The sequence below is a fragment of the Pantherophis guttatus genome, chromosome 2 (genome assembly GCF_059756535.1).
Source record: "Pantherophis guttatus breed Tessera chromosome 2, ASM5975653v1, whole genome shotgun sequence".
Lineage (NCBI taxonomy): Eukaryota > Metazoa > Chordata > Lepidosauria > Squamata > Colubridae > Pantherophis > Pantherophis guttatus.
The window spans coordinates 122,386,888-122,411,669 of record NC_142064.1 but is presented as its reverse complement, the minus strand read 5'-3'; the positions used below and the strand labels follow the sequence as shown (position 1 = coordinate 122,411,669).

Sequence of the window (24,782 nt, the reverse complement as noted above, 5' to 3'; positions counted from 1 at the left end):
AACCAGATGACAAGAGAAGTGACTTGATGTAGAGCTCCCAAGGCTTACAGTCACATTGTTGTATGCTTGTGTGTATTTCTTATGCTATCTCTGTCAGGGTATGTTTATGTTGCAGGGTGTAGCTGGGCTCCTCATGCATTGTGGCCCATTAAGTTACTTGACAGTGTTGCTAGCGAGTTGATGGGTTGCCATGGAAACTCCCAGCTTTCTTGGGGGTTAAAACACCAATAACAGGGTTAAAACTATCCCCAGGCATTCTCTGTCAGCAACAGGTTTGGAAACTATAAGTTGAGACCGATGGCAGAGGGAGGCCTTTCCAGACCAGCCTGAAGGACTGTTGCTTTGGGGCAAGATAACAGAAGGCCAGACCATCAATTTGGCAATGGAATTTATCCCAGCTACTATGGGATATTTTGTGCACATCTAAGAAGGTAGCTGCACCCATGGATTGCACCCCTGGCTTCCTGGTCTGATGTGGATCTTTCCACCAAAAGCCACTTTGATCTCCTCGCTGCCTTGTTCTTTTCCCAACATTATTCCCCAAATCTAATCCTGGCATCTTGCTTTCAGGTTCTTTCAAGTCATGACCTTACCTTCTCTTTGGCTTCTCTTGCTTGTAAAGTGACAAAGTTGCTTATCCTCTACAGACCTACCTACCAGGGCACACTTTTTCATCCAGAGCCAACTGTCTGGCAGTGTGATGGCATCTCCTTGTGGATGCCACAGGATTCCACATATTTTTATATATAAGAAGAATACTGCCCTATCATTGTGGCACTGGAACAATGGAAACCAGCTTTCTTCTAGAGATGGACATAAATAGTTCAGGTAGAAATGGATTTCCATCAGAAAGCAGTAAGAGAACACTGCCAGATTTCTAGAAGAATGAAGGCAGTGGTCAAATGTTTCTAATTTCAGTGTAATCTTTTAAGCCATCCCTAGTCCTTAAATTTCTAATTCTCTGGATTTCTGTTCCATGTTTCTAAGGTTTCCCACAGTGAAAATTATTGGGTACCCCTCAAACTTCACAGTGAAATACCTTCTGAATTCTGGCCAAATTCTCCTTGTTTTCACCAACCTTTTTCTGGTTGCCCGAGACATTTCAGCACAGGACATTGAAAGGGTTTTCTTTCACCTCCTTTAGAAATGAACAAGTGACAATTTACTGTCGTAGTAGGATGGATAATAGAGATTCAAGATTGTCATCTAAGGCAGCCTCCCCACTCTGCCTCTCGGTGGCATTTGAACACTGGAGTTACGTTCTGGAGACCTCTTTACCTAAGAAACTGCTTGTAGTTTCCCATCCTTTAGAGAGGGCTGCTATCCTCGCCTTTTTTTTCTTCTTCTTTTTTTCATCTCCACTTCTGTCTTCTCACTCAGTTGTTATTATTAGTGTGAAGTATCATCATAGAGTGCGTCTTCTTTGGAGTCTCTAGGGAAAGCTACAGAGGGAATTTTGCTTATTTTTCTTTGAAATTGAAGGAAAAAGAGAAGAACATAAATAAATCATTCACTTTTTAAAAATATTTTTTAAAAGGAATGATTTACAGTATGGGGGGGGGGGCGCGTTTCTTTTTCCCAGAAGCCCTTTCGGGGCAAAATTCCTCTTGTTGAACAGCTGGGATGAGGGCAGCAGTTCTGTTGAAATGGGAGTTGACAAGAGAGGGAAATTTGCATCCATTCCAAGAATTTCTCTTTTAAATTTGTTTTGTTTTTGTTGGGTAGTGTTGCTTGCCTAGAAAAATAAGATACCATACCAGATTTCAATGCCAGGTCAATTTTATTTCCATTTCATTCCATGTTATGTGGTATCTCTCGTACATTTTCTGCCAATCGAGGCCTTTCAGAGAGCTTGTGTCATATGTATTATTAATAGCTTGGCAAAAATTCATGAAAAAGAACAACAAAGTGATAAACCACAAGAATCTGTATTGCAAAAGCAGAAGGCAGTATCTACAACTAATTAGGATATTTCAACAGCCTAACACCGGCAGAAGAATCTCATTTTCACTCTGTTTCTCAAGAACCAATGGAAATGATTTTGCATACTTTCTCCTGGTTAGTGAAGAGCCGTCTTAGTCAACCCTTTGTTTTTTAGATAAAGATAAAGAATTCCACAAGGTGAACTCAATTGCTGATGGTTACAGGGACTTGAAATCACATCTGCTTATTGGGAATAGTCCTTATTACTTGTTCCTGTAAAAAAAAAATGCATTTAATTTTTTTTATTAGTGCGAAAGGCAAAAATCAAGAGTTTTATTTCTTGCTCAGGATCGTTAGAAGTTCAATATTCTGTATATCAGAGTTAGAGCAACCAGCAGCTCTATAAAATAAGATGATTCCAACTTCCATTTTCCTAGATCATGATGGCTGGAGAAGCTGGAACGATATCTAAAGAGCCTCAGATTCTTCTCTCCTGTATCTACGCATTCATCTAAGAATAAATCCACTAAACCCAGTGGGGATTCTAAAGAGATATGTAAAGGATTTTGCTCTGTACAAAGCTGGATGTCTTTAATTTGTAAAAAGACAGTTGCTGAAGCACATTCGGAATGGTTGCCAATAAAATGTGACCTTATTTCTAGCATATATTTTATAGTACAGATAACAAATTGGAAAAGCTAGTTTTGTGTAGTGGTTAAGGCACAGGGTTAGAAACTGGGAGACCACCCTGAGTTCTACTCCTATCTTAGGCACAAAACCAACTGGGTGACCTTGAGCCAGTCATTCCCTCTCAGCCCTGAGAAGAAAGCAAAGGCAAATCACTTCCAAAACATTGCCAAGAAAACTGCAGGGACTAATCTGGGCAGGAGTCAGCAATGATTCAAAGGCACACAGGCACAAAACTCCCCCTAACAATTCCAAATTGGAAAAAGATAAATATTGCAGAGAGGGCTAAATTAAAGGCACAGTAGAGCTCTTGGCAATGTGTTAACGATGAGCTGTTATTATGCAGAACAAAACGCTCAGGCACCGGTTCTTGGTATAAAAGATGGGAATGTGGCAACTGTGAATCTATTTCCCTTTCCAAGCAGAAATATGCAATCCAATATCCAGTAATCCAAATACGGCAGTCATTTTTGTGAATGGATTGATTTTGGCAGAACTTTTAATTGCAATCTTAAAATAAGTTTACTTTACACACAAATATGACCCTGTGAAACCAGTGGAATGACCAAATACAACAGTACTACACTATTGATTTTGTCATACTTACAATGTGATTCTCCAACACAAGTCTTCCCCAATGCATTCAATGAAACTTATTTTCTGAAGAACTATATAGCCTCAGCAATTTTCCCTGGAAAGCAATATGGAATTTGGTCAAACTTAGAGCTGTAAAACAACCAGAGGGAATCTGATTAATTTTATTAAAAACTCAAGTTTCTCTTCTTTAACTTTACCCCCAACTGTTTATTTTATAACTTGATTATTGTGTGTGTTTGCTTTTTCTTTCTTCCTGTCAACATGCTGATTGCAAGCATAGCTCTAAGCTGTTTGTATACTATTCCCAGGTTGTAAAATTAATGATGTGGCATGTGCAGCCTACAATAATGTATTGCTGCAATTCTGTTGAAATTGAAAGCTTTTGCTTCAAAAACATATTGAGAAAACGGCTACCAAATAAATCACTTTCTACCCCAAATCCTAAACATTTTATAACGTAGGCATTGATTAACTATAGTCTGCTCGTTGCCATAGATTAGACTGGAGAAGAAATGACTAATTAGGGCTGAAAAGCAACAGTCAAACTACAAGATCTTCAGCCAAGGACAGCTCTAAAACAAAAAGGGGCTTGGATAAATTTTGAGCCTTGAATAGCAATTGAATTTGCAGAAATTTAGGAGCTATGTTTGCAAGTGCAGAAAATTGGGGTGCTGTAAGTTGCTTTAATTTTCCATGTGGTTTTCTCTCCTATGCCTATTTTCTGACCTGAGGAGGCCTCTGGAGTCCGTGTCCCCTTTCTGCCTCAGCTTTCCAGCCATATTAAGTCTCCTTTCAGTCTTCACCTTCTTTGCTTTCCTTTCAACTTTTTGTTGGTATGGTTTCTTCCAGTGGTGATATCTAAATTTTTTTACTACCAGTTCTGTGGGCGGGGCTTGGTGAGCATGGCAGGGGAAGGATACTGCAAAATCTCCATTCCCTCCCCACTCCAGAGGAAGGATACTGCAAAATCCTCATTCCCTCCCCACTCCTGAGGGAAGGATATTGCAAAATCTCCATTCCCACCCCACTCTGGGGCCAGCCAGAGGTGGCATTTGCCGGTTCTCCGAACTATTCAAAATTTCCATTACCGGTTCTCCGAACTGCTCAAAATTTCCACTACCGGTTCTCCAGAACCTGCCAGAACTTGCTGGATTTCACCCCAATACCATAACCATTTGAGGCACTGGGTTTTTAAACCTTTGTCCCCCCTCGTTGTATTTTAAGTTCCATTTCATTCTACTGAATGATTTACATTTTAAATATAAATAAGCTATTTAAACATGTACTTCCTGAAAAATAATCCATATACAAAATTTAATCTAATTTGGTAATCATTTTGGATTACATTCTCATGGACCTGCTCCACATCCACATCTCTTAACTTAAAAGATAGGTTTTTCCCCCCAACTCATAAGACTAATTTTTCATTTTGACTTATAATTTATATTCTGGTAATTACTGTTCTTGATACCTAATATTAACTAATAATGATCTGTGCATGAAGATATCCAAATATGTACAACAAATGTTATTTTGAAAATGTGTACTCAGTACAGTCGATTTTATGATGCTTGCCAATTTCTTGCCTGTTTATTTTGTACTTCTCTATCACTTGCCTCACTTTTGGTTCTTTCTTCCCTTTTAAAATATTAAAGGAATTAAGATAGAAATAAGTCTGTGCTCCTTTGGCCATAATCTGCACTGCCTTCCAGTGACTTATAAGGTAGTTCAAATCAGTTCATGATTGCATTCAGTCTTTCCTACTGTTATACAAAGTGAAGCTGTAGGAAGATGATGTAATGATATGTGAGAAAGACCTTGAGAAAGGTGTGTGTGGGGGTGAGAGAAGAGATGCTGCCTAGGGAACAGTCAGATAAGAGAGGGCATAGCCTGCAACAACATAATGGGCAGAAAGAGGCACAAAAGGGACATCCCTGGCTAATTACTCAGATTGTAAAGGAGATGGTGGGAGATTTGTACTTTCAGATTTGCAAGATTCTAAAATAAAGTAGAATTCACTCATCTGTTTTAGTTTTCTATCTTGTTTACCTGGGAAGGCTGATAGATGTCTCCTTATTCACATCCCCATTTACCTACTTAGTCAAAAGAGTGATTCCGTTATATGAGCTGCAAAAAATCCAAGTGAGCCATAGATGGCGATAAAATGATGCAGAACAGTCTTGCCGTGTGCTGCCATGGATGGTACCAATGGTTCCCTTGATTCCTGCAACCCAGACATGGGATGCCTGGGCAAAAGTGGGGTTGGGTAATTCTAACTCAGCATGTTGTAGGAACCTAGCCACTGTTTTAAGCGATTGTGTAATGATTGTGTAATGCACATCATCACATTAAGAAGTAATATACTTTATTCTTTGATATTCTGTGATATAAATACTTTATAGCACTCGTGTTTTATTAACCTAGACTTAGGGTTCAATGTCTTGTGTGATGTTTTCTGAATTTTCAGGCTGTCTGCTAGAGTCAATATTACAGGATTCAGGATGAGTTGACTGGTGATGAACTTGCTTAAAAATGTCCCATGTGCAGCCAGTTGTGGAAAGCCTTTCTTCTTAGTTAATAGACAGAAAAAACAGTCATTGTAGGCCTTGCATATATGTATGCAAGCTTTCCTCAGTCCGTAAGATGCAAGTGCTCCTGCATTGCTGCATTTCTGTAATTGGCAGTGAGTAGAGGCTCTGTTAATTAGAAGGCCTGTTCAGTGAGTGCACTTAGGCTCTGGAATGCCATCCTGAGGGAGGCCTGGGTCACTTCCTCATTCACAATCACCTTCCAGAAGGTGGAGAATTAGGAGAGCCTTCGGTGCATAATTCTCAGGCCATTTTCAGTACTTTAAATGCTTGGCTTTTCCCTACTATTTTTGGTCTTCTGGATTGATTTTGGTGGGGCTGATATTATGAACCACCTACTACATCAGATATACATTAATATCTTGAGCAGGGAGTGACCAAATATGACATTGATGTCAACTTAGGGCACTCTGTCCTTTCTCTGCCCATCTAGTTTGTTTTTCTTAGTCCTTTTCGCTGAAAACCTTGCAAATTTTGCAACTCACCCTGGCCTTTGCCTTCCCCCAACTTTAGTGTTTCGTCCAGTTCTTTCTTTTCAGCCCAACATGCTTCCTTATTGCCATCCTTTTCCCATTCTGTTGCTTTCTGTCATTTAGTTTCCTGGCCCTCAACCACCTTCTCTAAGTTGCACTCTTGGTTTTGTTCTCTTTCCATTTTGTAGTTCATCTTCCTATCCTCTTTTTTATTTGCTAGGGTCAGACATCATGCTCAGCCCTAATGTGGTTTGCTTAGGTTTGATTTGTTATCATTATCATCACTATGAACCCAGCCACTGTGGCTTAAGAACTGATTAAAGATATGTGAAAATAAGATTGTTTATAATTATTGTCCTTAGGCCTTTTTTCTTTGGCAAGTCTTCCCCATGAGTTTCTTTCTCCATCGCTGCCTATTCTACTTCTTCTTTTTACTGAATTACCTGTCCTTTGGGTTTCAGTATCTTAGTCTCCTTATTTGAGGTGCTCTTTTGACATTTATCATCTGAACTCTCTGCCTTTCTGCATGCAGTTCTTTCTTTCGTCTTCATGGTGTTTTTGCTGGATAAACATTACCATTTTACTTTCCACTTAGAAATGTTAGTGTTTGTGAGCATTCAATTGCTAATTGTTTTCCCTCTTCTGTTAAAATGCTTTTAAACATTCCATGACACTATAGGCCATCAGCCAATGGATAGGACCTTGGAGACTAATAGACAGCGAGCAAAATCTAACACTGGCAATGAAGATTCGCATAGAATGGGATTTTCTATTAAGCCCCTTTCCTTCCCTCAATCACTTGATTTAAGTCACTGGATTCCATATAATGGACAGCTGTTAATTCTACTTTATATAATAGGGTTTTATCTCATGAGAACATACAGATTTTGATCTTTTTAGACACTTCAACCACAGGAACTGCTCAGAAGTGAGTGACATTAAACTTAATAATTTCCCTCCTTCCAGGTTGTCTATTGAATAAAATGGAGCAAAAACTCCAGAGGTCTACATGCCCAGGATCCACCAGCTTCTAAAAAAAAAAAAACTGCTAAAAATCTTTGTAATTCCAGGTTACTGCATCTTGCAACTTTTTTTTCTTGCACCAATGAATATAAAGCACTGGATAAGATATTTAGCAAGTTGCTTGTCAAAAGGATAGATTTAAAAAATCAGAAAGAAATAAAGGCCAAAGAGAAATTGAGTGAAAATTCAAATCCAAACCATCCATAAAAGAAAATTGCAATATTTTACTTCTGGGCTCCATGCAGCTGCCTCCAGATATTAGCTTCAGCTCTTTAAGTGTGGAGCCAGAAATCTATGGATCTGTTGCTGAGATTCATGATGATGAGTCACCCAGAATTGGCTGCATGAATATGGCCCCAGCTCTCAATGTTTCTTTGTGCAAGGAAAATCAAGTCTGATATTGCTCTGTTTGAACAAGAAGGAGCATCTGTGTCTAATGATGCCCCTTGGGGTGCCGACATACTGTATCTAGAATGCCTTGTGGAGCTAGATTTGGAGAACGGGTGGGTTGACCATCCCTTGAGTTGAAAAGGCATTGGAAATTTCACACGGGTGTCACAGAGCATCACGATACTGAGGAAATGCCTTTCAAAGGGCCCTACTAGCACTATTAGAGCAAATTCCACACTAGCAAATTTAAATTGATTTCTATAGTAGTTCTCAGATCTTTACCTAACAGAGACTACATTTGCAGGACAAACTGACACATGCTTAACTACCATAAATATATGGCAATTAATAGTTAACCATGATTACAGGTAAGCAGCCAACACACATCCCCACCTCCCAATTACCAGAGACATAACATTTTCATATCCTGCCTTTTCTTTTCCCCTGGAAAAACACCAATTTGAAATGAATTGGTTGAGAGAAAATGACTGCCCCACAGTTACCCAGTGGCAGAGGAAAGTCCAGCGGTCCCCAAACTTTCTGACTCTGCAGACCGACAGTCTGCAGGGGGATGGTTTTGTGCACATGCCCTGCGCTTGCGTAAATGTAGCTTTGCGCATTTTCCTACCGCTTAGGCGACCCAGTTTCCAATGGGCCAGAGATCGGTAGTAGTCCATGGACTGGGAGGTTGGGGACCCCTGCTCTAGTCCATCCCAACATTGTAACCACTAGGTCATGCCTATGCAAATTGGAGCTAGTCATACACCATCCATTTTCTTCTTTTTGCAGGGATAGCATCTCAGTGATCATTTGACAAACAACAGAAAGCTCATGTACAGCCATTACACGGGATACAGGGCATATCTAATGCTTCCCACATCCTAATGTTTTCCCATAAGGTAGCCCTTCAAAACTGCAAAGGATATAAAAAACAAATATGGAATACAGAACAGATGTTCTTGCTATGTCTGACCTAGTTTCCTTAAAGGACTAATAGTTACTCACCATTTACCTTGGAAGATGCTACACATTACACCATGGGCTCTGCTTGACCAAGACAAAACTTATTACAATGTCTTTACCTCTCAAGATGCATATTTCCATCAAAACCATTACATCGGCACCATGTGGTATAATGTGTGATAAGTTGGAGCAAAATTTAGGAATAAAAAACTAGGAACTAGTGACCGACTTTACCATTTTAAATGACTAAGTTTCTGAGCCAATTGCAATCTCATATATTGCATACAGACCCTGAATGCCACCTTGAGATCTTTGGAGACAGATCAGACATAGCTGCACTCAATAAATGAAAGGAAGGAACATCATAATAGCTAGATGATGCTATAGCCTAATGTTAGCCCTAAAATAGATTTGGACTTTGATGTGACGCAACACACAGATACTTATATGCCAAGTCTTAAAATCAGTTGGAGTTTTTGGAACTGCCTGACAGGATTATGAAGGAGGTGAAAAACTGCAAAGATAGCCTGTGACATTATGAATCAAAATAGAATATTGTCTAAAAATCCACATCATTACTCTTACTTTAATCTTTCAAATATTGCAAAACTTTGTTCTTCCCCTTTTGGGAACTCATTCTGTTACAAAAGGAGGACTGTTTGTATATGTAGAAGTTCATATGCAAAAATATCAGATGCCTCTCGTAACCAGCAATCGTTAACAGTTGTTCATATGGATGCAAATGAAGTCACAACAGAATGCCGAAGAAAGATTATGAATGTTGTTGTCCAAAGTATCTGAAGGGCAGCAAGTTAGGGAAAAATATTTAAATTGCATCAAAGTCATTGGGACACATCAGTCATAATTTCATTTAATTAATTGAAATTTAACCTCTTAAACAAAAATTTAAGCGCACTTGGCCTTTTGTAAACTGAGATGCTCAATAAACTTGGAGATGAACAGTTTTCTACGCATGAAATCAATGTGACCCCAGGTCATAGTATAGGATCCACCTTATATGGGAGATGGGTGGCATGAAAATGGAATAAATAAGTAAACACATTATTATGCTTTCCTCCTTGATGATGTGACCTAAGATCTTTTATTGTTTCTTTGGCCACAGGAAAAATGGAGGACTTCTAGAGAATTGGAGAATATGTTGAAAGTGAGTTCTCCTGTGAGTGGAGAGAGGCAGAACTTAAGGCTTTATCCTCAGCTCTAGATTTCTCATTCGCTATGTGTGAAGTACGAAGGTCATGCTAATGAAGCACGAAGGGAATTCTGAAGGGTCATAAATGCATAGACACTTTCAAATTATGACATAACCTGACCCCCTCTCTCTACTGAAGGGCAATGCCTCCTATTAAGAGCTAGTTTGGAGTATATATGAAGCTTCCATGAGAGGATATAAATAGGGGATTTGGAGATAAAAGTTGGGAGGTATCCTGCAAAAAGAAAAATGAAGCTGTTGGTTCAGAACAAAACATGCCAATCCTTCCGATTTGTGCTTGGAATCTAGCAATCAAGGCTGTACTAAAAGCTGCATGGTTAGCTATTGCTTGCTTGAATATCTCCTTTTAAAGCTGGCTGCTTGAGGTTCTACGGCAAAAGCCAATCTCCATCTTTGACTTATAACCTGTAGGGAACTCAGGATAAACAGGCTCAGAAAAGTTACACCGAGACTCATAGTCAGTCTTTATGTCTCCCTCATCCCCAGGATGCCGTTTGGCTGCATCGGACTGCGGGATGAAAAGAATTACAACAGCCTTTCTGACATCACCGACAAGTATGAGATTGGACAGCTGCTACGAGCGTAAGTAGGGACCCTGCCTGAAACTACTCTCAGCTTGCTGGAGTCCTGAAGTCCACCTTAGAAAGGAATGGATTTGCAACCAAGGTCCTAATAATTTAAGAGATGCATCATTTAAGGAAGCCTCTTCCTTTCTTCTCCAGCTATTAGGAGATCCCCTGCAATAACACTGCCACATCCAACACACTGTGGTATCTTCTCAAAGTCAGCCTATTATGAAATAGACATGTGGATTTCAAATTGCAGAACAGGTACATTATTTTCTCTGCTGCTACCAGGTACATTCAAGGTTCTGGGTCTTGTATCACGTGGTTGTGGATCTATGACCTCCTTTCTATTGTTTAGATTAATTGCCCTTCTCTCTTTGCTTGTCTTGCTCTTTGTACTGGGGTTCCTGAAATACTGTCTATGATGCTCAGTGGATACGGAGATTCGTCTCAGCCTGTACCTGGTCAGCCAATTTGCTACGAGCAGCAGGAGGAAGGAACAGCAACATAGGTCCTGTGAAATAGCTTATATCTGATTGCAGCTGCTGAGAAGGATGAGCAATAGCTAGTAGATGGCTTCCCATTCTGACTGCCAAACAGACAGTCTAGGCCATATGGTATTTATAATATAACACAACTCAATTTCAAACTTTTTCAACATAAAGATTACGACGCTCAATGAATAACAGAGGGATAGGATTTATGCATACAACAGTATTGCTATTATCAGATCACCAAAACTAATAACCATGTTAATAATAGAAGAGTTAAAAGGATTAGAAAACTATTCCAATGGAACAATTCCTCTATGTTCTCTATTGTGGCCCACACCCTCTGGAACAACATTAAGGGCCAGACAGCCCTTGAGATCTGGTTCGGTTTCCAGTTAATATGATTGTTATCAGCTGGTGGAGCCTCTGTGGTATTTGTGTATTGTTTGTATCGTTGACCATGTAGTAGTTCTAGTCCTGTGCTTGTTTAGATGGATTGTTATGTGACAGTTCTGGGTTCCATTATGGCTATCAGTCAAGAACTACTTATAGCTAAAAATTACAACTGCAGTCCAATATTTTCCATATAAGGTATCTTACAGCTTTAAGAGCATTAGCAAGAATGCAATTACCCATTTTGTAGTTCCATGAGGTCACTCAACCTCTGTTAAACTGAGCCCAAAGAAGAGTGGAAATCTGAAGTTCTTACTCCAGTCAGCAATTAGATAAACGCCAGTGATAAGGCTGAAAGTCAGGAAGTCCACTTTTCTTTACAGGTGATTCTGTTTTATGTCCTTGCTGAAGAAATTTATTCAATGGGCTAAAAAAACCTGTTTATGCAAGGCTTCCCAAAATGTAAATCAAACTTGGAAATAAAATCAATCACTTTTATTTTACCGCAAATACACAAAGGAATTCTAGATGTTTCAGGTTTGCCATGGTGTCTTGCCTTTACTTATTAATTCTATTTATATTTTATCTCTATCCTCCACTCCAAGGAGGTAAAACACTGTGCAAGCTCTTCTGTCTCTTTCACACACACATTATATTCCTACTGTCAAGTTTCCGAAAGATGCCCTAATTAATTCATGAGCCATGATCCAAACTTCAAAGGAAACATTTATTAGGAGCAACATTCCGGCAATACTCGGATGCAGTTAGGACTGATCCCACGTAGATTTACGTTCCCCTATGACCCTGTCTCTCCCCTCCTCTCTGGCCATGTCATAAATCATATTCTCCAATTAACCACTTTGGCTGGCTGTGAAACCTAACACCCTCCTTCTGATTGCGGTCAGAAAAAATGTATGGAATTCACTTCAGTTCTCCCTCCCTCCTGCTCATGGCAACTTGAAAGCTTTGCAAGTCGACACCTACAACATGAGGCAGGCAAAGCTGAAAAAATGGTGATCATATTGGGCTTTAAATAAAACCTCTCTAGTCTGTTTTGCTTTCTTTGATCCTAACCAGAGAGCATGTAAAATATCGTTTTGTCACTGTCTACTAATTCTGATAGCTAAAACAGTTTTAATTACTTGATGCTGGGATAAACAACAGGGATTGGACATCTCTTTCCATTTTGGCTCTATACCATGTAACGATATTTGGCTGGTAACTATAGAAAACAGAACATCAAGAACATCAAGCTAGCCATTAAAAAAACAACAACAGAGTTCTTTCTGATCGCTATTCCACAGGAAGGAATTCTGTGAGATCTGTGTGGCCCGCGAACGACAAACAGACAGGCTGTACATCTGCAAGAAATTTCTCAAGAAAGATGGACGCAAAGTGCGAAGAGCAGCCAAGAATGAAATCTTCATCCTAAAAATGTAGGTTCTTGGTGTGTATATGTGTGCACGCATGTGCAAGAACTGATGTTACCTTTCTGCATCCTTGTGTAGCAAAAGGAATTTCAGTAAGAGCCGCTATCTGTATCATTCTAAATAAAGATATTCCCTTTTTTTGTAACAACTACCAAATGGATTAGATATGCCATATCTGGGCTGCATATATCCAAATGGCCACTAGATGGCTACGCTTTGTTATAATCTAGGGCAGGGCTGTTAAACTCCGGCCCGTGGGTGGGATGTGTCACGTGCTGGCCACGCCCACACCCAGTTTAGTGAAGTGGGGGAAGTCCCAATACGTCATATGACACCGCCATGACGTGAGTCTGACACCCCTCATCTAGGGGTTGTCCAGCTTTCTGCATCGTCAGATGCCTAAACTGAAGGGTGTCTATAATGAGTTAATGGACACTCTAGCTAAGTTGTATCCTATATGTTCAGTTATGACAACAGATGTACGGGGAAGGAACTTGAGCACACTGGAGTAATGAGAAAGGGAACAGAGAGAGACCAAAATATTGGGGAAAATTAAAACAACAGACAGCAGCAAACATGCTGAGGTATTAAGGAGCCATCTGCTTCTTTGTTTTCCTGGCAGGCTTCTGTGCCCTTTAACAACTGTACCACTAGATAGGAAATTGTTCACTACAGCTTTCCCCCTCACTATTTTTGAAGAGTGGAAAAAATTATTCTCTTATTGAGAACTGTGTCTATGGGGAAAACATGATCAGCATACGATCAGATAAGAACTGTGCAAGATAGCCAAACTTTAGATCAGGCAGGGTTGGATGAGAATCCTCTGATCATCTGACTATGGATAACTGCTAAAGCATCCATTTCCAGCCTTACTTGGAAACATTGCAATGCTGATTCTTTCCCACTGGAAAGTGGGTCAGTGCTGGCCAGTAGGGGATGGCAGAATGGCTTCTCTTTTCAGATTATTTAGTGACATAGGACAAAGGACTACTGTGTACGTTTACTCATTTATACCCCACATTTTGTCCACTGCACCAAACTGATGTAAATGTGGTTCCAAGGAAATCTTCTAGAGCGGGGGTCTGCAACCTTAAACACTCAAAGAGCCATTTGGACCAGTTTCCCACACAAAAAAACACCGGGAGCCACAAAATCTGGGTGGGCATGGCCATCACCACATCACTCACTCCCACCCAGTCACATGACCCCCCCCCCGGCCACGCCTGCCCAGCCAGTCATTTGGGCAGAGAACTGGTTGTTTAAAAAGACAGGAAACCACAAAACCCTTTTCTCTCTCTCCCCCACCTCTCTGTATCTCTCTCTCTTCCCCTCTCCCTCTCTATCACCCCACTCTATATACCCTCCTCTCTCTGTATTTATGTCTCTCTCTCTCTTCCTCTCCCTCTCTCCCCCTGCCTCTGTATCTCTCGGATTTCCAAGGCCAGGCAAGGAGTGACTGGGAGGGGAGGGCGAGGGGCGGGGCCAGTGATGGGACAGGGAGCCACAGCAGAGGGCCCAAAGAGCCGCATCCGGCTCTGGAGCCGCGGGTTGCTGACACACGTTCTAGAGAGTCACTAAGCCAGATTCATCTTAAGACCCTATCCTGGGACCACTGCAGCAAATCTCTGCCTATCAAAATGATAGAAGAACTGGGCTTCAGATCTGGAGAAACTTGCCCAAGCGGGGAGGGGGCTCTCTACCAATCAAAGCTCACTATATATTTGCAGCAGTAGAGTAACAATGAAAGGTACCAGTTTCCCAGTTATGTATGTTTCCCTGCAACCAACAGATCCCTAGAAGCCGGGTTCTACCACACTACGCAGCATCCAAGGTGCAGACAGTGCAGAGATTTCAATCCAATGCACAATGGCAGGAACAGCATATACTGAACAGCACAACCAAGTACTTGGCATTGTATACAGGAACATCTGCAGTGTATATGGGCTAGACCAGGAGTGTCAAACTCAAGGACCGGAGGCCAAATCTGGCCCGTGGGGTGCTTAGATCTAGCCCGCAGGGCCGCCCTGGAAACAGTGAAGGACCAGCCTGCAGTGCCTCTGCCAGTGAAAAGACCTCCGTTTTTGCTGGCAGAGGGTTGCAGGAGGCTGTTGCAGCCGAAAATGGAGCTTGGGAGCCCGTTTTTGCTGGCAGCGCTCAGGCCACCACATGCACCCCTGACACAAGTGACATCGAGCTGGCCACGCCCACCCTGGCCCCCCAAGGTCAAACACAACCCTGATGCGGCCCTCAATGAAATCGAGTTTGACACCCCTTGGGCTGGACCCTCCCAAGCCCAGATAGGATATTCCACAGAAGATCATGGAAAATAACAGGACTAAGATCCTGTGTCATTTCCAGATTCAGACAGACAGGCAGGTACTGGCCAATCAACCCACACATCATTGTATAGGTAGTCTTCGACTTACAACAGTTCATTTAGTTCAAAGTTACAGTGGCATTGAAAAAAGTGACTTATGACCATTTTTCACACTTATGATCTCTGAAGCATCCCCATGATCATGTGATCAAAATTCAGACGCTTGGCAAATGACTCATACTTACGACCGTTGCTGGGCCCCAAAGTCATGAGATCACCTTTTGCAACCTTCTGACAAGCAAAATCAATGGGGAAGCCAGATTCACTTAACAACCAGGTTACTAACCACTTACCAACAGCAGTGATTCACTTAATAATTGTGGCGAGGAAGATTGTAAAATGGGGCAAAACCAGGGGTGAAATCCAGCAGGTTCCGACAGGTTCTGGAAAACTGATAGAGGAAATTTTGACTAGTTCGGAGAACTGGCAAATACCACCTCTGGCTGGCCCCCGAGTGGGGTGGGAATGGAGATTTTGCAATATCCTTCCCCCAGGAGTGGGGAGAGAATGGGAATTTTGCAGTATCCTTCCTCTGGAGTGGAGTGGGAATGGAGATTTTGTAGTATCCTTCCCCTGCCGTGCCCACCAAGCCACACCCACCAAGCCACACCACACCTACCAAACCACGCCCACAGAACCGGTAGTAAATTTTTTTTGGCAAAACCCACTTAATAATTGTCTCACTTAACAACAGAAATTTTGGCCTCAATTGTGATTGTAAGTCGAGGACTACCTGTAATAGACGAGGACCAGAAGAGAGCATTTGTGACAAATGTAGCACTGCCAAGTGACAGCAACTTCAAGGAGGACTCCCAAAGGTGCCTCCCACCCCACAACTGGAATTGCTTGGTTTTTTTCCTTTGAAAAAAGCTTCTCATCTTTTCATAGGAAAAAAATTAAGAAAACCCAGTTGTCTTTTTTGGAGGGAGTGAGGGGACCACATTTGAGACAACCATGACCTGGATGATTGAGAATTTTCGTAGACATCAGGAAGGAGCATGAAAGCTGGAGAAGTACCAGGGCCTGAAGGAGGAACTAGAGAGGATGTGGAAAGCAAAGGCCAAAGCGGTGGCAGGAATACTCAGGGTTGTGACTCCTAAGCTGGAAGAGATGCTCTAATTGATCCCAAGAATAATATCAGTTCTTTCTGCCTGGAAGAGTACTGTGCTAGAACAGTTAAGATACTCTGAAGGATTGTTAAGTTTTTCTTTTTTGTTGTTCTTAAATAATGCCAACAGATTTAATACATTTTAATGATAGTCTCTTAACAATAGCAAGGTTATTCACTGCCAATTTATTTGGGAAATATTCCTGTTCCTGTTCTTTTTTTAATAGCACATCAACAACTGAGGCATAATTACAGCAAAACTCTCCATGTCATTCCATTCCATTCCTTAACAATGCTAATATTCTCCTCCAATTGCAAAATATTGGACAGTATGCAACAGCAAAAAAACAACATCCAATAAAATCACAAATCAGATGCCAAAGATAAATGTCCTCAGATGGGGAGAGTGTGTGTCTACGTTTAACTTGTTTTCAGAATGTTAAAAAGGTAGTATTTCCAGTGGTTAAAAAAAAAAAAAAAAAACAGGTCAATTTTTTTTTTGCTTTAAATTCATCTCGAGTGCTTTGAGTCCAACAGCTGTTATGTAAGCAAGCAAAAAGTAAAGCAATGACAAGGAAGAACGAAGTTCACATCCTCAGAAAAAGAATTAAGACTCCCTTCTCTGTCCCCATCATTCATTGTAGCTAATGCTGCTTTTTCTTTAAAGAAAAAAATGCACTTTTTATTTCCTGACCTGCTGGTATCAGAAGAACTGTTTTAAGTTTCTTTACTGTTTAAAGGCCAGGCATGAATTATTGAGATAGCCCTAGGGCGGGTTGAGATTTCTGCTGACTTGGTCTCTGTAGAAATTAACTCTGGGGGGCAAACAACAGAGCCAGGCAGTAGGGAAACGGGCAAGGCAAGAAAGATCTCAGCAGGGGAGGAGATGGAGGATATCACAGGCCAGGTAAGTTGATGACAGGCAGAATAATTATGACTGGGCTAAAGGGAAGAGGGGAAACTGAGGTCTCTCTGCATTTTTCTTCCAGGGTCAATCACCCCAATATCTTACAACTGATTGACACATTTGAAACGAGGAAGGAATTCTACATTATCCAAGAACTGTAAGTTTGACTGGGAAGTGATGATAGATAGATAGATAGATAGATAGATAGATAGATAGATAGATAGATGATAGATAGATAGATAGATAGATAGATAGATAGATGATAGATAGATAGATAGATAGATAGATAGATAGATAGATAGATAGATGATAACGAGATATGCAAAAAGAATACAGAACATTAATATTGATGTATTGAAGATATGTTCTCCCCTCCTCCAGGCTGAAACGCCAGCTTTATTGTATTTATACCTTTCCAAGGAAATCAAAATAACATATGCAGCTTTCATATATCCTCATTTTTTTCATCACGATATTCGTATTAGATGGTTTAATCAAGAGAGACATTATTGGCCCAATGAAATCAGAGGTTTGACTGCCAGCTGCCTGCAATTTGGCAGTTCGAATCTCACCAGGTTCAAGGTTGACTCAGCCATCCTTCCATCCTTCCAAGGTCGGTAAAATGAGGAGCCAGATTGTTGGGGGCAATAGGCTGACTCTGTAAACCGCTTAGAGAGGATTGTAAAGTGGTATATAAGTCTAAGTGCTATTGCTATTGCTATCACCAAAGCATAGTTTTTAATGCAACAGGAAAGAATAATTCTACACATGAAGGGGAAATCATATAAATAATTGAACTTGAATTACATTTTAATGACATGAGAGGGAGTTTTAAATTTGCAGCTGCCCGATTCTTTGCCCTGGCTGCATCCACACATTTCTGGACTGCAGGCGTTCACATGTCAAAGAAGCCATCTTTGGGATGGAGAAGGTTGCCCCCAAACTAAAATCAAACTATACTTTAGCATGATGGATAAACTGGACCAATGAATTGTGGTTTGTAAACATGCTTTAAGGTTTATGTAAATGCAACCAAATTTTTTTTATAGTAGATGATAGTTAAGCAAGCCTTGGCTTAGTGGATGAATAGACCAGACCAAGTGTGATTCACCCTGCCTTCAGATTGCTCCTGTTTAGCATTCTGAACAGAGACTTTGCAATTGTCAAGCTCTACCCTGGCATGGTGTGCACTGTGCCTTTGCCTATTACTGAAGCATACCATAGCTTTACTGCAAGAGTCCAGATGGCCAGTAGATGGTAGCAGAGGATGAGCCTTTCCTGTATCTTTTTGTGTGTCACTGAGTGGCCATCTGAGATCTACTCAATTCCACTTGTCAAGCTGGCTGTGGTATTCCCTACAGGGCTACTGGCGGCGATGTTTTTGACTGGATCCTAGACCAGGGCTACTACACAGAAAAGGATGCCAGCAATGTTGTGCGGCAAGTGCTGGAGGCATTAGCTTATTTACATAATCTGCACATTGTTCACCGCAATCTAAAGGTAAAGAAACAGCACGGAATGCTAAAACCAATTTTTTTTAAGAGCAACTATCCCCCTCTAGTGGTATTATGTAGGATAGCTGTGCTTTTAGCATTGGAAGACATGGGCTGATATTTTCATGAAGGGGCGTGGGAGGGAGAGGGCTCCCAGGAAGGAGAGTACAAGGAAGATTGCTAATTTGGAACTCTTTCTTTTAGCTGGAGAATCTTATGTACTACAACCAGAATAACCGCTCTAAAGTGGTTCTGCGGGATTTTTATCTCTCACGCTTTGAGAATGGTGCCATCACAGAACCATGTGGGACACCTGAATATTTAGGTATGTACTTGTCTTTGGACAGAGAAGAAATATCTCAGGCGTGGGATACTTTCTCTCTGCTACATTGCAATAACTGGGCTGAAAACTAGAAGCTCCACACAGTTGCAACCTGTCCTGAAAAAAGAACCGCACAGGCAAAAAATCCAACAAGTAGAGTTGTTCTCTCCATAAAGACAGAAAAGCTCAGCTCTTAAATTTCTGCTGGTTTTTGTGCATCGACAAAATTCTCCTGGGAAATGTGAAAATAGCAAACCTAGCATCTACCTCTTGCTGCGCGGGATATATCTTGCTCACATTTTCTATAGTTGTCTTTGATCCATTTGTCTGCCCTCCCAGCTCCTGAAGTGGTTGCTCGGCAACGCTATGGACGTCCTGTTGACTGCTGGGCTGTTGGAGTTATCATGTTTATTCTGTGAGTTCCATGTGAGAGGGAGGGAGGGAGGGAGGGAGAGATAGAGAGGGAGAGGGAGAGGGGGAGGGGGAGGGAGGGAGAGAGAGAGAGAGAGAATGCATGCACTTGCATGACAAAACGTACAGAAAAAGGACAGGTCCATCTCTCTGCAGTTGCTTTGCTACAACTATCAGATCTAGGCAAACAGTTGCTAAATAGAAGTGATATGGAAAACATGAATTCTTTGCTGCCATCTAATGGTTACCAGGATTTCTGTAGCCTAGATATGCTATGCTAGGTCACAGGTCTTCAAACTTGGCAGCTTGTGGACTTCAACTCCCAAAATGCTATGCTGGCTGGAGAATTCTGGGAGTTGAAGTCCACAAGTCTTAAAGCTGCCAAGTTTGGGGACCTCTGTGCTAGGTGGACACAATAACCCTCCTAATCGAGCACAATTTGAAGCACATCAATCCAAGGAGTGAGGTGAGAGCCAGCATGTATCCTTTGGAGGGATTGGGAGAAGGATTTCATTTATACCCCACCCCCACCCACCTCTCCTGATATTCATTTTAGAAGGATTAGGGGAAAAGTTCAGTATTTAAATTCCAGAACATAGCCACACAGAAATCTCTGACTTTTTTTTTTTTTTTGCACTGTAATAGGATACCAACAGTTGTGTTTCAGGCTTCATTCTTGTCTGCAATAGGATTCTTAATTAGCCAGACTGTGTCTTCTGCCAAATCTAGTTTAGACCTGAATTAACATTAAGAGACTGGAGACCTTTGATTTACTGCCAAACTCGGGTGTGAAGCCTAAGTGTCATGTTGGGACAAGTTAATATAAGTTGAAAAAAATCGCAAGAAGTTGACCAGCATATTTGACTATATAAGCATAAAAGCTACATAAGAAAACAACTTTGTAGTTTTTGTGACTTCTTCTTCCCGCCCTTACCAAAAACAGATTGTCTGGGAACCCCCCCTTCTATGATGACACGGATGACGAAAATAGCGACAGTCACAACCGCCGAATCTTCCGCAAAATTCTGGCTGGGGAGTATGATTTTGACTCTCCATATTGGGATGATATCTCTGTCACTGGTAAGTACCACCCAGTCTTGTTAGCTTCTCTCCCATAGACATGGAATTGCTCTTATGTACCACACCAGGCCAGGAGGAAGTGGGACACCCTTGAAGACAATCCTTCTTTGCAGGTTGGAGATGCTGTTATGAAAAGGAAAATGTGTGCCAATTTTAAGAAAGCAAAAGCACAATGAGGGAGATTGCAACTCTGCCTATTCTTTGTTATTCTAATTTCCGGTCTGAAAACAGAATATTCAAAACGGCAATTCTCCATGCATTAATCTTTTCTACTTTCTTACTATGGTTCCTCTTCATTTCCTGTAATGTGGATCCAAAATCTAATCCTAAGAGTGATCACATGGATAACCATTTGTCTGAAGTGGTGTAGGGTTTCCTGCCTGGGCAGGGGGTTGGACTAGAAGACCTCCAAGGTCCCTTCCAACTCTGTTATTCTATTCTATCTGACTCTCCTAAACATTGCCTAATTCCCTATCTTTTCTTTTCTATTTTCTTGCAGCTAAGAAGTTGGTGTCGAGACTAATGGAGGTAGATCAGGACCAACGAATCACAGCCCAAGAAGCCTTGGGACATATCTGGTGAGTGGAACTCTTTCAGACAGAAGCAAATGCATCCCGTGCCCATTTATTTATTTATTTATTTATTTATTTATTTATTTATTTATTTATTTATTTATTTATTTATTTGTTCGATTTATATGCCGCCCTTCTGGTGAGTGGAACTCTTTCAGACAGAAGCAAATGCATCCCGTGCCCATTTATTTATTTATTTATTTATTTATTTATTTATTTATTTATTTATTTATTTATTTGTTCGATTTATATGCCGCCCTTCTCCGGAGACTCAGGGCAGCTTACAATGCATTAAGCAATAGCCTTCATACTTTTTGTATATACCTGCTTAGTAGGGCTTTCGGCCCCCCCTAAGCGGTGTTCTTTTTTATACAAAGTCAGCTTATTGCCCCCACAATCCAGGTCCTCATTTTACCTACCTCGAAAGGATGGAAGGCTGAGTCAACCTTGAGCCTGGTGAGATTTGAACTTGCAGTAATTGCAGGCAGCTGGCAATTAAGTGCTACTTTAACAGCACTTAGTCCACTGCGCCACTAGATGTACATATGCCTAACCTAAAATGGCTTACGTGTTACACTGTAGCATCACCTACCTAGTTATGTCTCCCACGTAATGGTATCAATACTAACAGGACAAGAATAAATATTTTTAAAGATACGGCCATTTTACTTCCTAACTCATTCCCTCTATTCTTCTCCCACCCATCCCCCCAATACTTAGAATCTGCAAGTTTCTATCTCCCAAAATAGTACTGCAATGAAAAGACTAAATTCAAATATGTGGCTTGCCATGAAGTCATTGAATGATTGCAATGCGCTCTATATGGGGCTACCCTTGAAAAGTGTTCAGAGACTACAGTTGGTCCAGAATGCAGCCGCGCCAGCTATCGTGGGTGCACCTAGATACACCCACATTACACCAATTCTCCGCGAGCTGCACTGTTCCCTATTGGTCTCCGGTCACAATTCAAGGTGTTGGTTATTACCTTTAAAGCCCTACATGGCTCAGGGCCAGGTTATCTTCGAGACCGCCTTCTACCACATAGCTCCCAGAGACCGGTAAGATCCCACAGAGTTGGTCTCCTCCGGGTCCCGTCAACTAAACAATGCCAGCTGGCGGGCCCGTGGGGGAGGGCCTTCGCTGTGGCTCTCTGGAACCAGTTACCTCCTGAGGTCTGGACCACCCCCACCCTATTGGCCTTCTGAAAAGCGGTGAAGACCTGGCTTTTCCGGCAGGCCTAGGGCTGTTGATCTCGCTGTTGTGATCTTGCGAGATCCGGCCATGAATGGTGTGAATGGGTTTTAATATTTTAATTTTTAAATATTTTTATAATGGTTTTTTAAATGCATTGTAAGCCGACCTGAGTCTCCGGAGAAAGACAGCATATAAATTGAACTAATAATAATAATAATAATGATTTGCGCCTAGTCATTATATCTGCATTACTCTGTTTTGCAGAATTATTGCAATGATAAAAAGAAATGGGTGGAGCACAAGCACTGCCCTGAATAACTTGGAGGAGAAACATGTGAAATAAAACTGTGTTTTCTACTTTTGTTCCCAGGATATCTGGAAACATTGCTTCCGAAAAGAACCTCAAAGAAGGGGTCTGTGCACAGATTGAGAAAAATTTTGCCAAGGCCAAATGGAGGGTGAGTCATTGGAAGAGATCAATTCTTTATACTGTACATTGGTTCACAAAAAACACTGATAAATTGGAGCAAATCCAGAGAAGAACTTGAAACTTCAAGGGAGTAGATACAAGTTAGATATGAGGAATACCTTCTACACAGTAACAGCTGTCAATCAGTGGAAGAGGTTGCCCTATGGAGGGGTTTCTTTCCCTTTACTGGAGGTTTTTAAACAGAGGCTGGATAGTAATCTAATAGAGATAGTGAAGGGAATACTATAGTTTGCAGGTTGGATTTGATCACTTTCCAACTCTATGATCTATTCTATAACAAAGGGAAAATGTGGCAAGTAATCAGAAAATAAGATATTTTAAAAAATAGGTAGGGAGAAAGTGTCTTCAGTGGTGATAGGGCAGAAGGATAAATTTCTCCAGATGGTTCTCTTGAGGAAGAATTTTGATCTTTCAAACAGCTTGGCCTCAAATCATGCAAGGCTTATAGGACATGTAAATACAATCATGTTTTTCATTCTTCTCTCCTATGAATCTTTAGAATCCAGTGTTTTAAGGAAACCATTGACGCAAATATATTGCTACTGTTGTAAGGCTACAAAAAGAGGAGAAAAAGAAACCATGTTCCTGCTTCTCAACATTTTACTTCTTTAATTACAGCAGTTGCAAGCTGCAGAAGCCTTAAATCTGTACCGGTTCTTCATTCAAGAGCCAGTATCATTTAGCACTTGGATGAAGGACCAAAAAGGGTAGCAGTTCAGATGCTCATTTCATGCCATTTCTTGATATTGCTTTTCTTATTGCAGAAAGCCATCCGAGTCACTACATTCATGCAACGTCTCCGGGCCACAGATGTCAGTGGCCGCCTCCCTGTTACTCCTCGTACCTCTATGAGCGTGGCTCACGAGGTCACCATTGAAGCTCCCAGACTGGCTGAACATTTGGAGACTCCATGTTCACTAGAGGAGCAAGAGAGCAAGACAGAAGTAGCTGCTGAGCAAAGAGAATAATTGCTCTTGCTTCCTGATGTTTTCTCTGCTGGATCAACACACTCTGCTCTTCAAAGGGGAGGGTTCTGTGGGATAGCAGCATGGGGGGAGCTTCACAGTGGTATTATCCATTTCCCTATTCCTGCCGATTTGTCAGGAACTACTTGGTATGATGGACAGGCGACTGGACATCAGGACCAATCAACCACATCAAGTTACATATTGTACATAGGAAATAAAGACTGAGGATCAGAGGCACCATTAGCTAGACGATTTTCAGCTGTCATCAAACGCAGTATACACCTCATACCTTTATGGGAGCATAGGCCTGCTTTTGAAGCCTTTCCCAGTAGCCAGTACAAGCCATGGCCCTTGTCCTCCAGCTTTACTTGTCCCCATGCAATGAACCCTTATGCCTTGCTGAGTGACAGTATCTCTCAGGTCCAAAGACCAAGGTCCCACAATATTTGCATCCCTGCCTCTGTGGTTTCATAGGGGCTTAGAAGACAGCACAGTTTGATTCACAGTTGCTTCCCTCAGGGTGGAAAGCCAAAAAGAGAAAAAAACTTCACCTCCTACTTGTAGATACTCTTAGGAACTAAGAACACCTACACTGCTGGCAAAAATGTATCCAAAGAGAACGGAAAAGAGGGTAATGCCAATGCCAGAAGACAGTCCATTCCACAAGTCAAAAGGTCAATTTTCCAGCTTTTCCCCCATTCTGCAGTGCTGGTCTCACATGTAATTGTTAGCAACAGCAGGGACAGCTTGGAAAGGCAGTGATGATGAATTGTTACTCTGTTAAATCAATCTCAACCTCAGCTGGACTGTGGAAGGAGGGAATGGAATAAGTGGGATGCATGTCCAGGCCAGCTGCATGTTTTATGAAGATGTTATTTTAATACAGAAAATCCTAGCTGCCCTCTCCTGGTGCTGTCTTTCCTTCCCCTGGGGCAGCTCTGGGAAAGAAAATAAACAGGGTCTTTCTCTGATTATTGTCTTTTTTTTTTTAAATGTGCTTCTTGGGGATGAATTTATCATCCAGGTACCTCAAAAATCCCCAAACAGATTTGGGGAGAGGAGTAAGAATCTATTTTTAATTTTCCTGCTTTGAAAAATAAAAGGT

At 41.3% G+C, this 24,782-nt stretch overlaps 1 protein-coding gene across 2 annotated transcripts in view; it reads left to right on the top strand.

Annotated features, from left to right (window-relative positions):
* Nucleotides 1-24,648, top strand: part of LOC117675380 (caM kinase-like vesicle-associated protein) — a 33,169-nt gene extending 8,521 nt beyond the window's left edge. For both annotated transcript variants that reach the window (XM_034433940.3, XM_034433937.3), the window contains exons 2-11: nucleotides 10,362-10,457; nucleotides 12,630-12,761; nucleotides 17,230-17,304; nucleotides 18,509-18,647; nucleotides 18,845-18,965; nucleotides 19,302-19,377; nucleotides 20,317-20,453; nucleotides 20,953-21,031; nucleotides 22,590-22,677; nucleotides 23,474-24,648. In XM_034433940.3, coding sequence (XP_034289831.2) covers nucleotides 10,363-10,457; nucleotides 12,630-12,761; nucleotides 17,230-17,304; nucleotides 18,509-18,647; nucleotides 18,845-18,965; nucleotides 19,302-19,377; nucleotides 20,317-20,453; nucleotides 20,953-21,031; nucleotides 22,590-22,677; nucleotides 23,474-23,677 — 1,146 coding nt within the window. In that variant the 5' untranslated portion in view covers nucleotide 10,362 and the 3' untranslated portion in view covers nucleotides 23,678-24,648. The remainder of the gene's footprint in view (nucleotides 1-10,361; nucleotides 10,458-12,629; nucleotides 12,762-17,229; nucleotides 17,305-18,508; nucleotides 18,648-18,844; nucleotides 18,966-19,301; nucleotides 19,378-20,316; nucleotides 20,454-20,952; nucleotides 21,032-22,589; nucleotides 22,678-23,473) is intronic.
* Nucleotides 24,649-24,782: the final 134 nt, after the last annotated feature.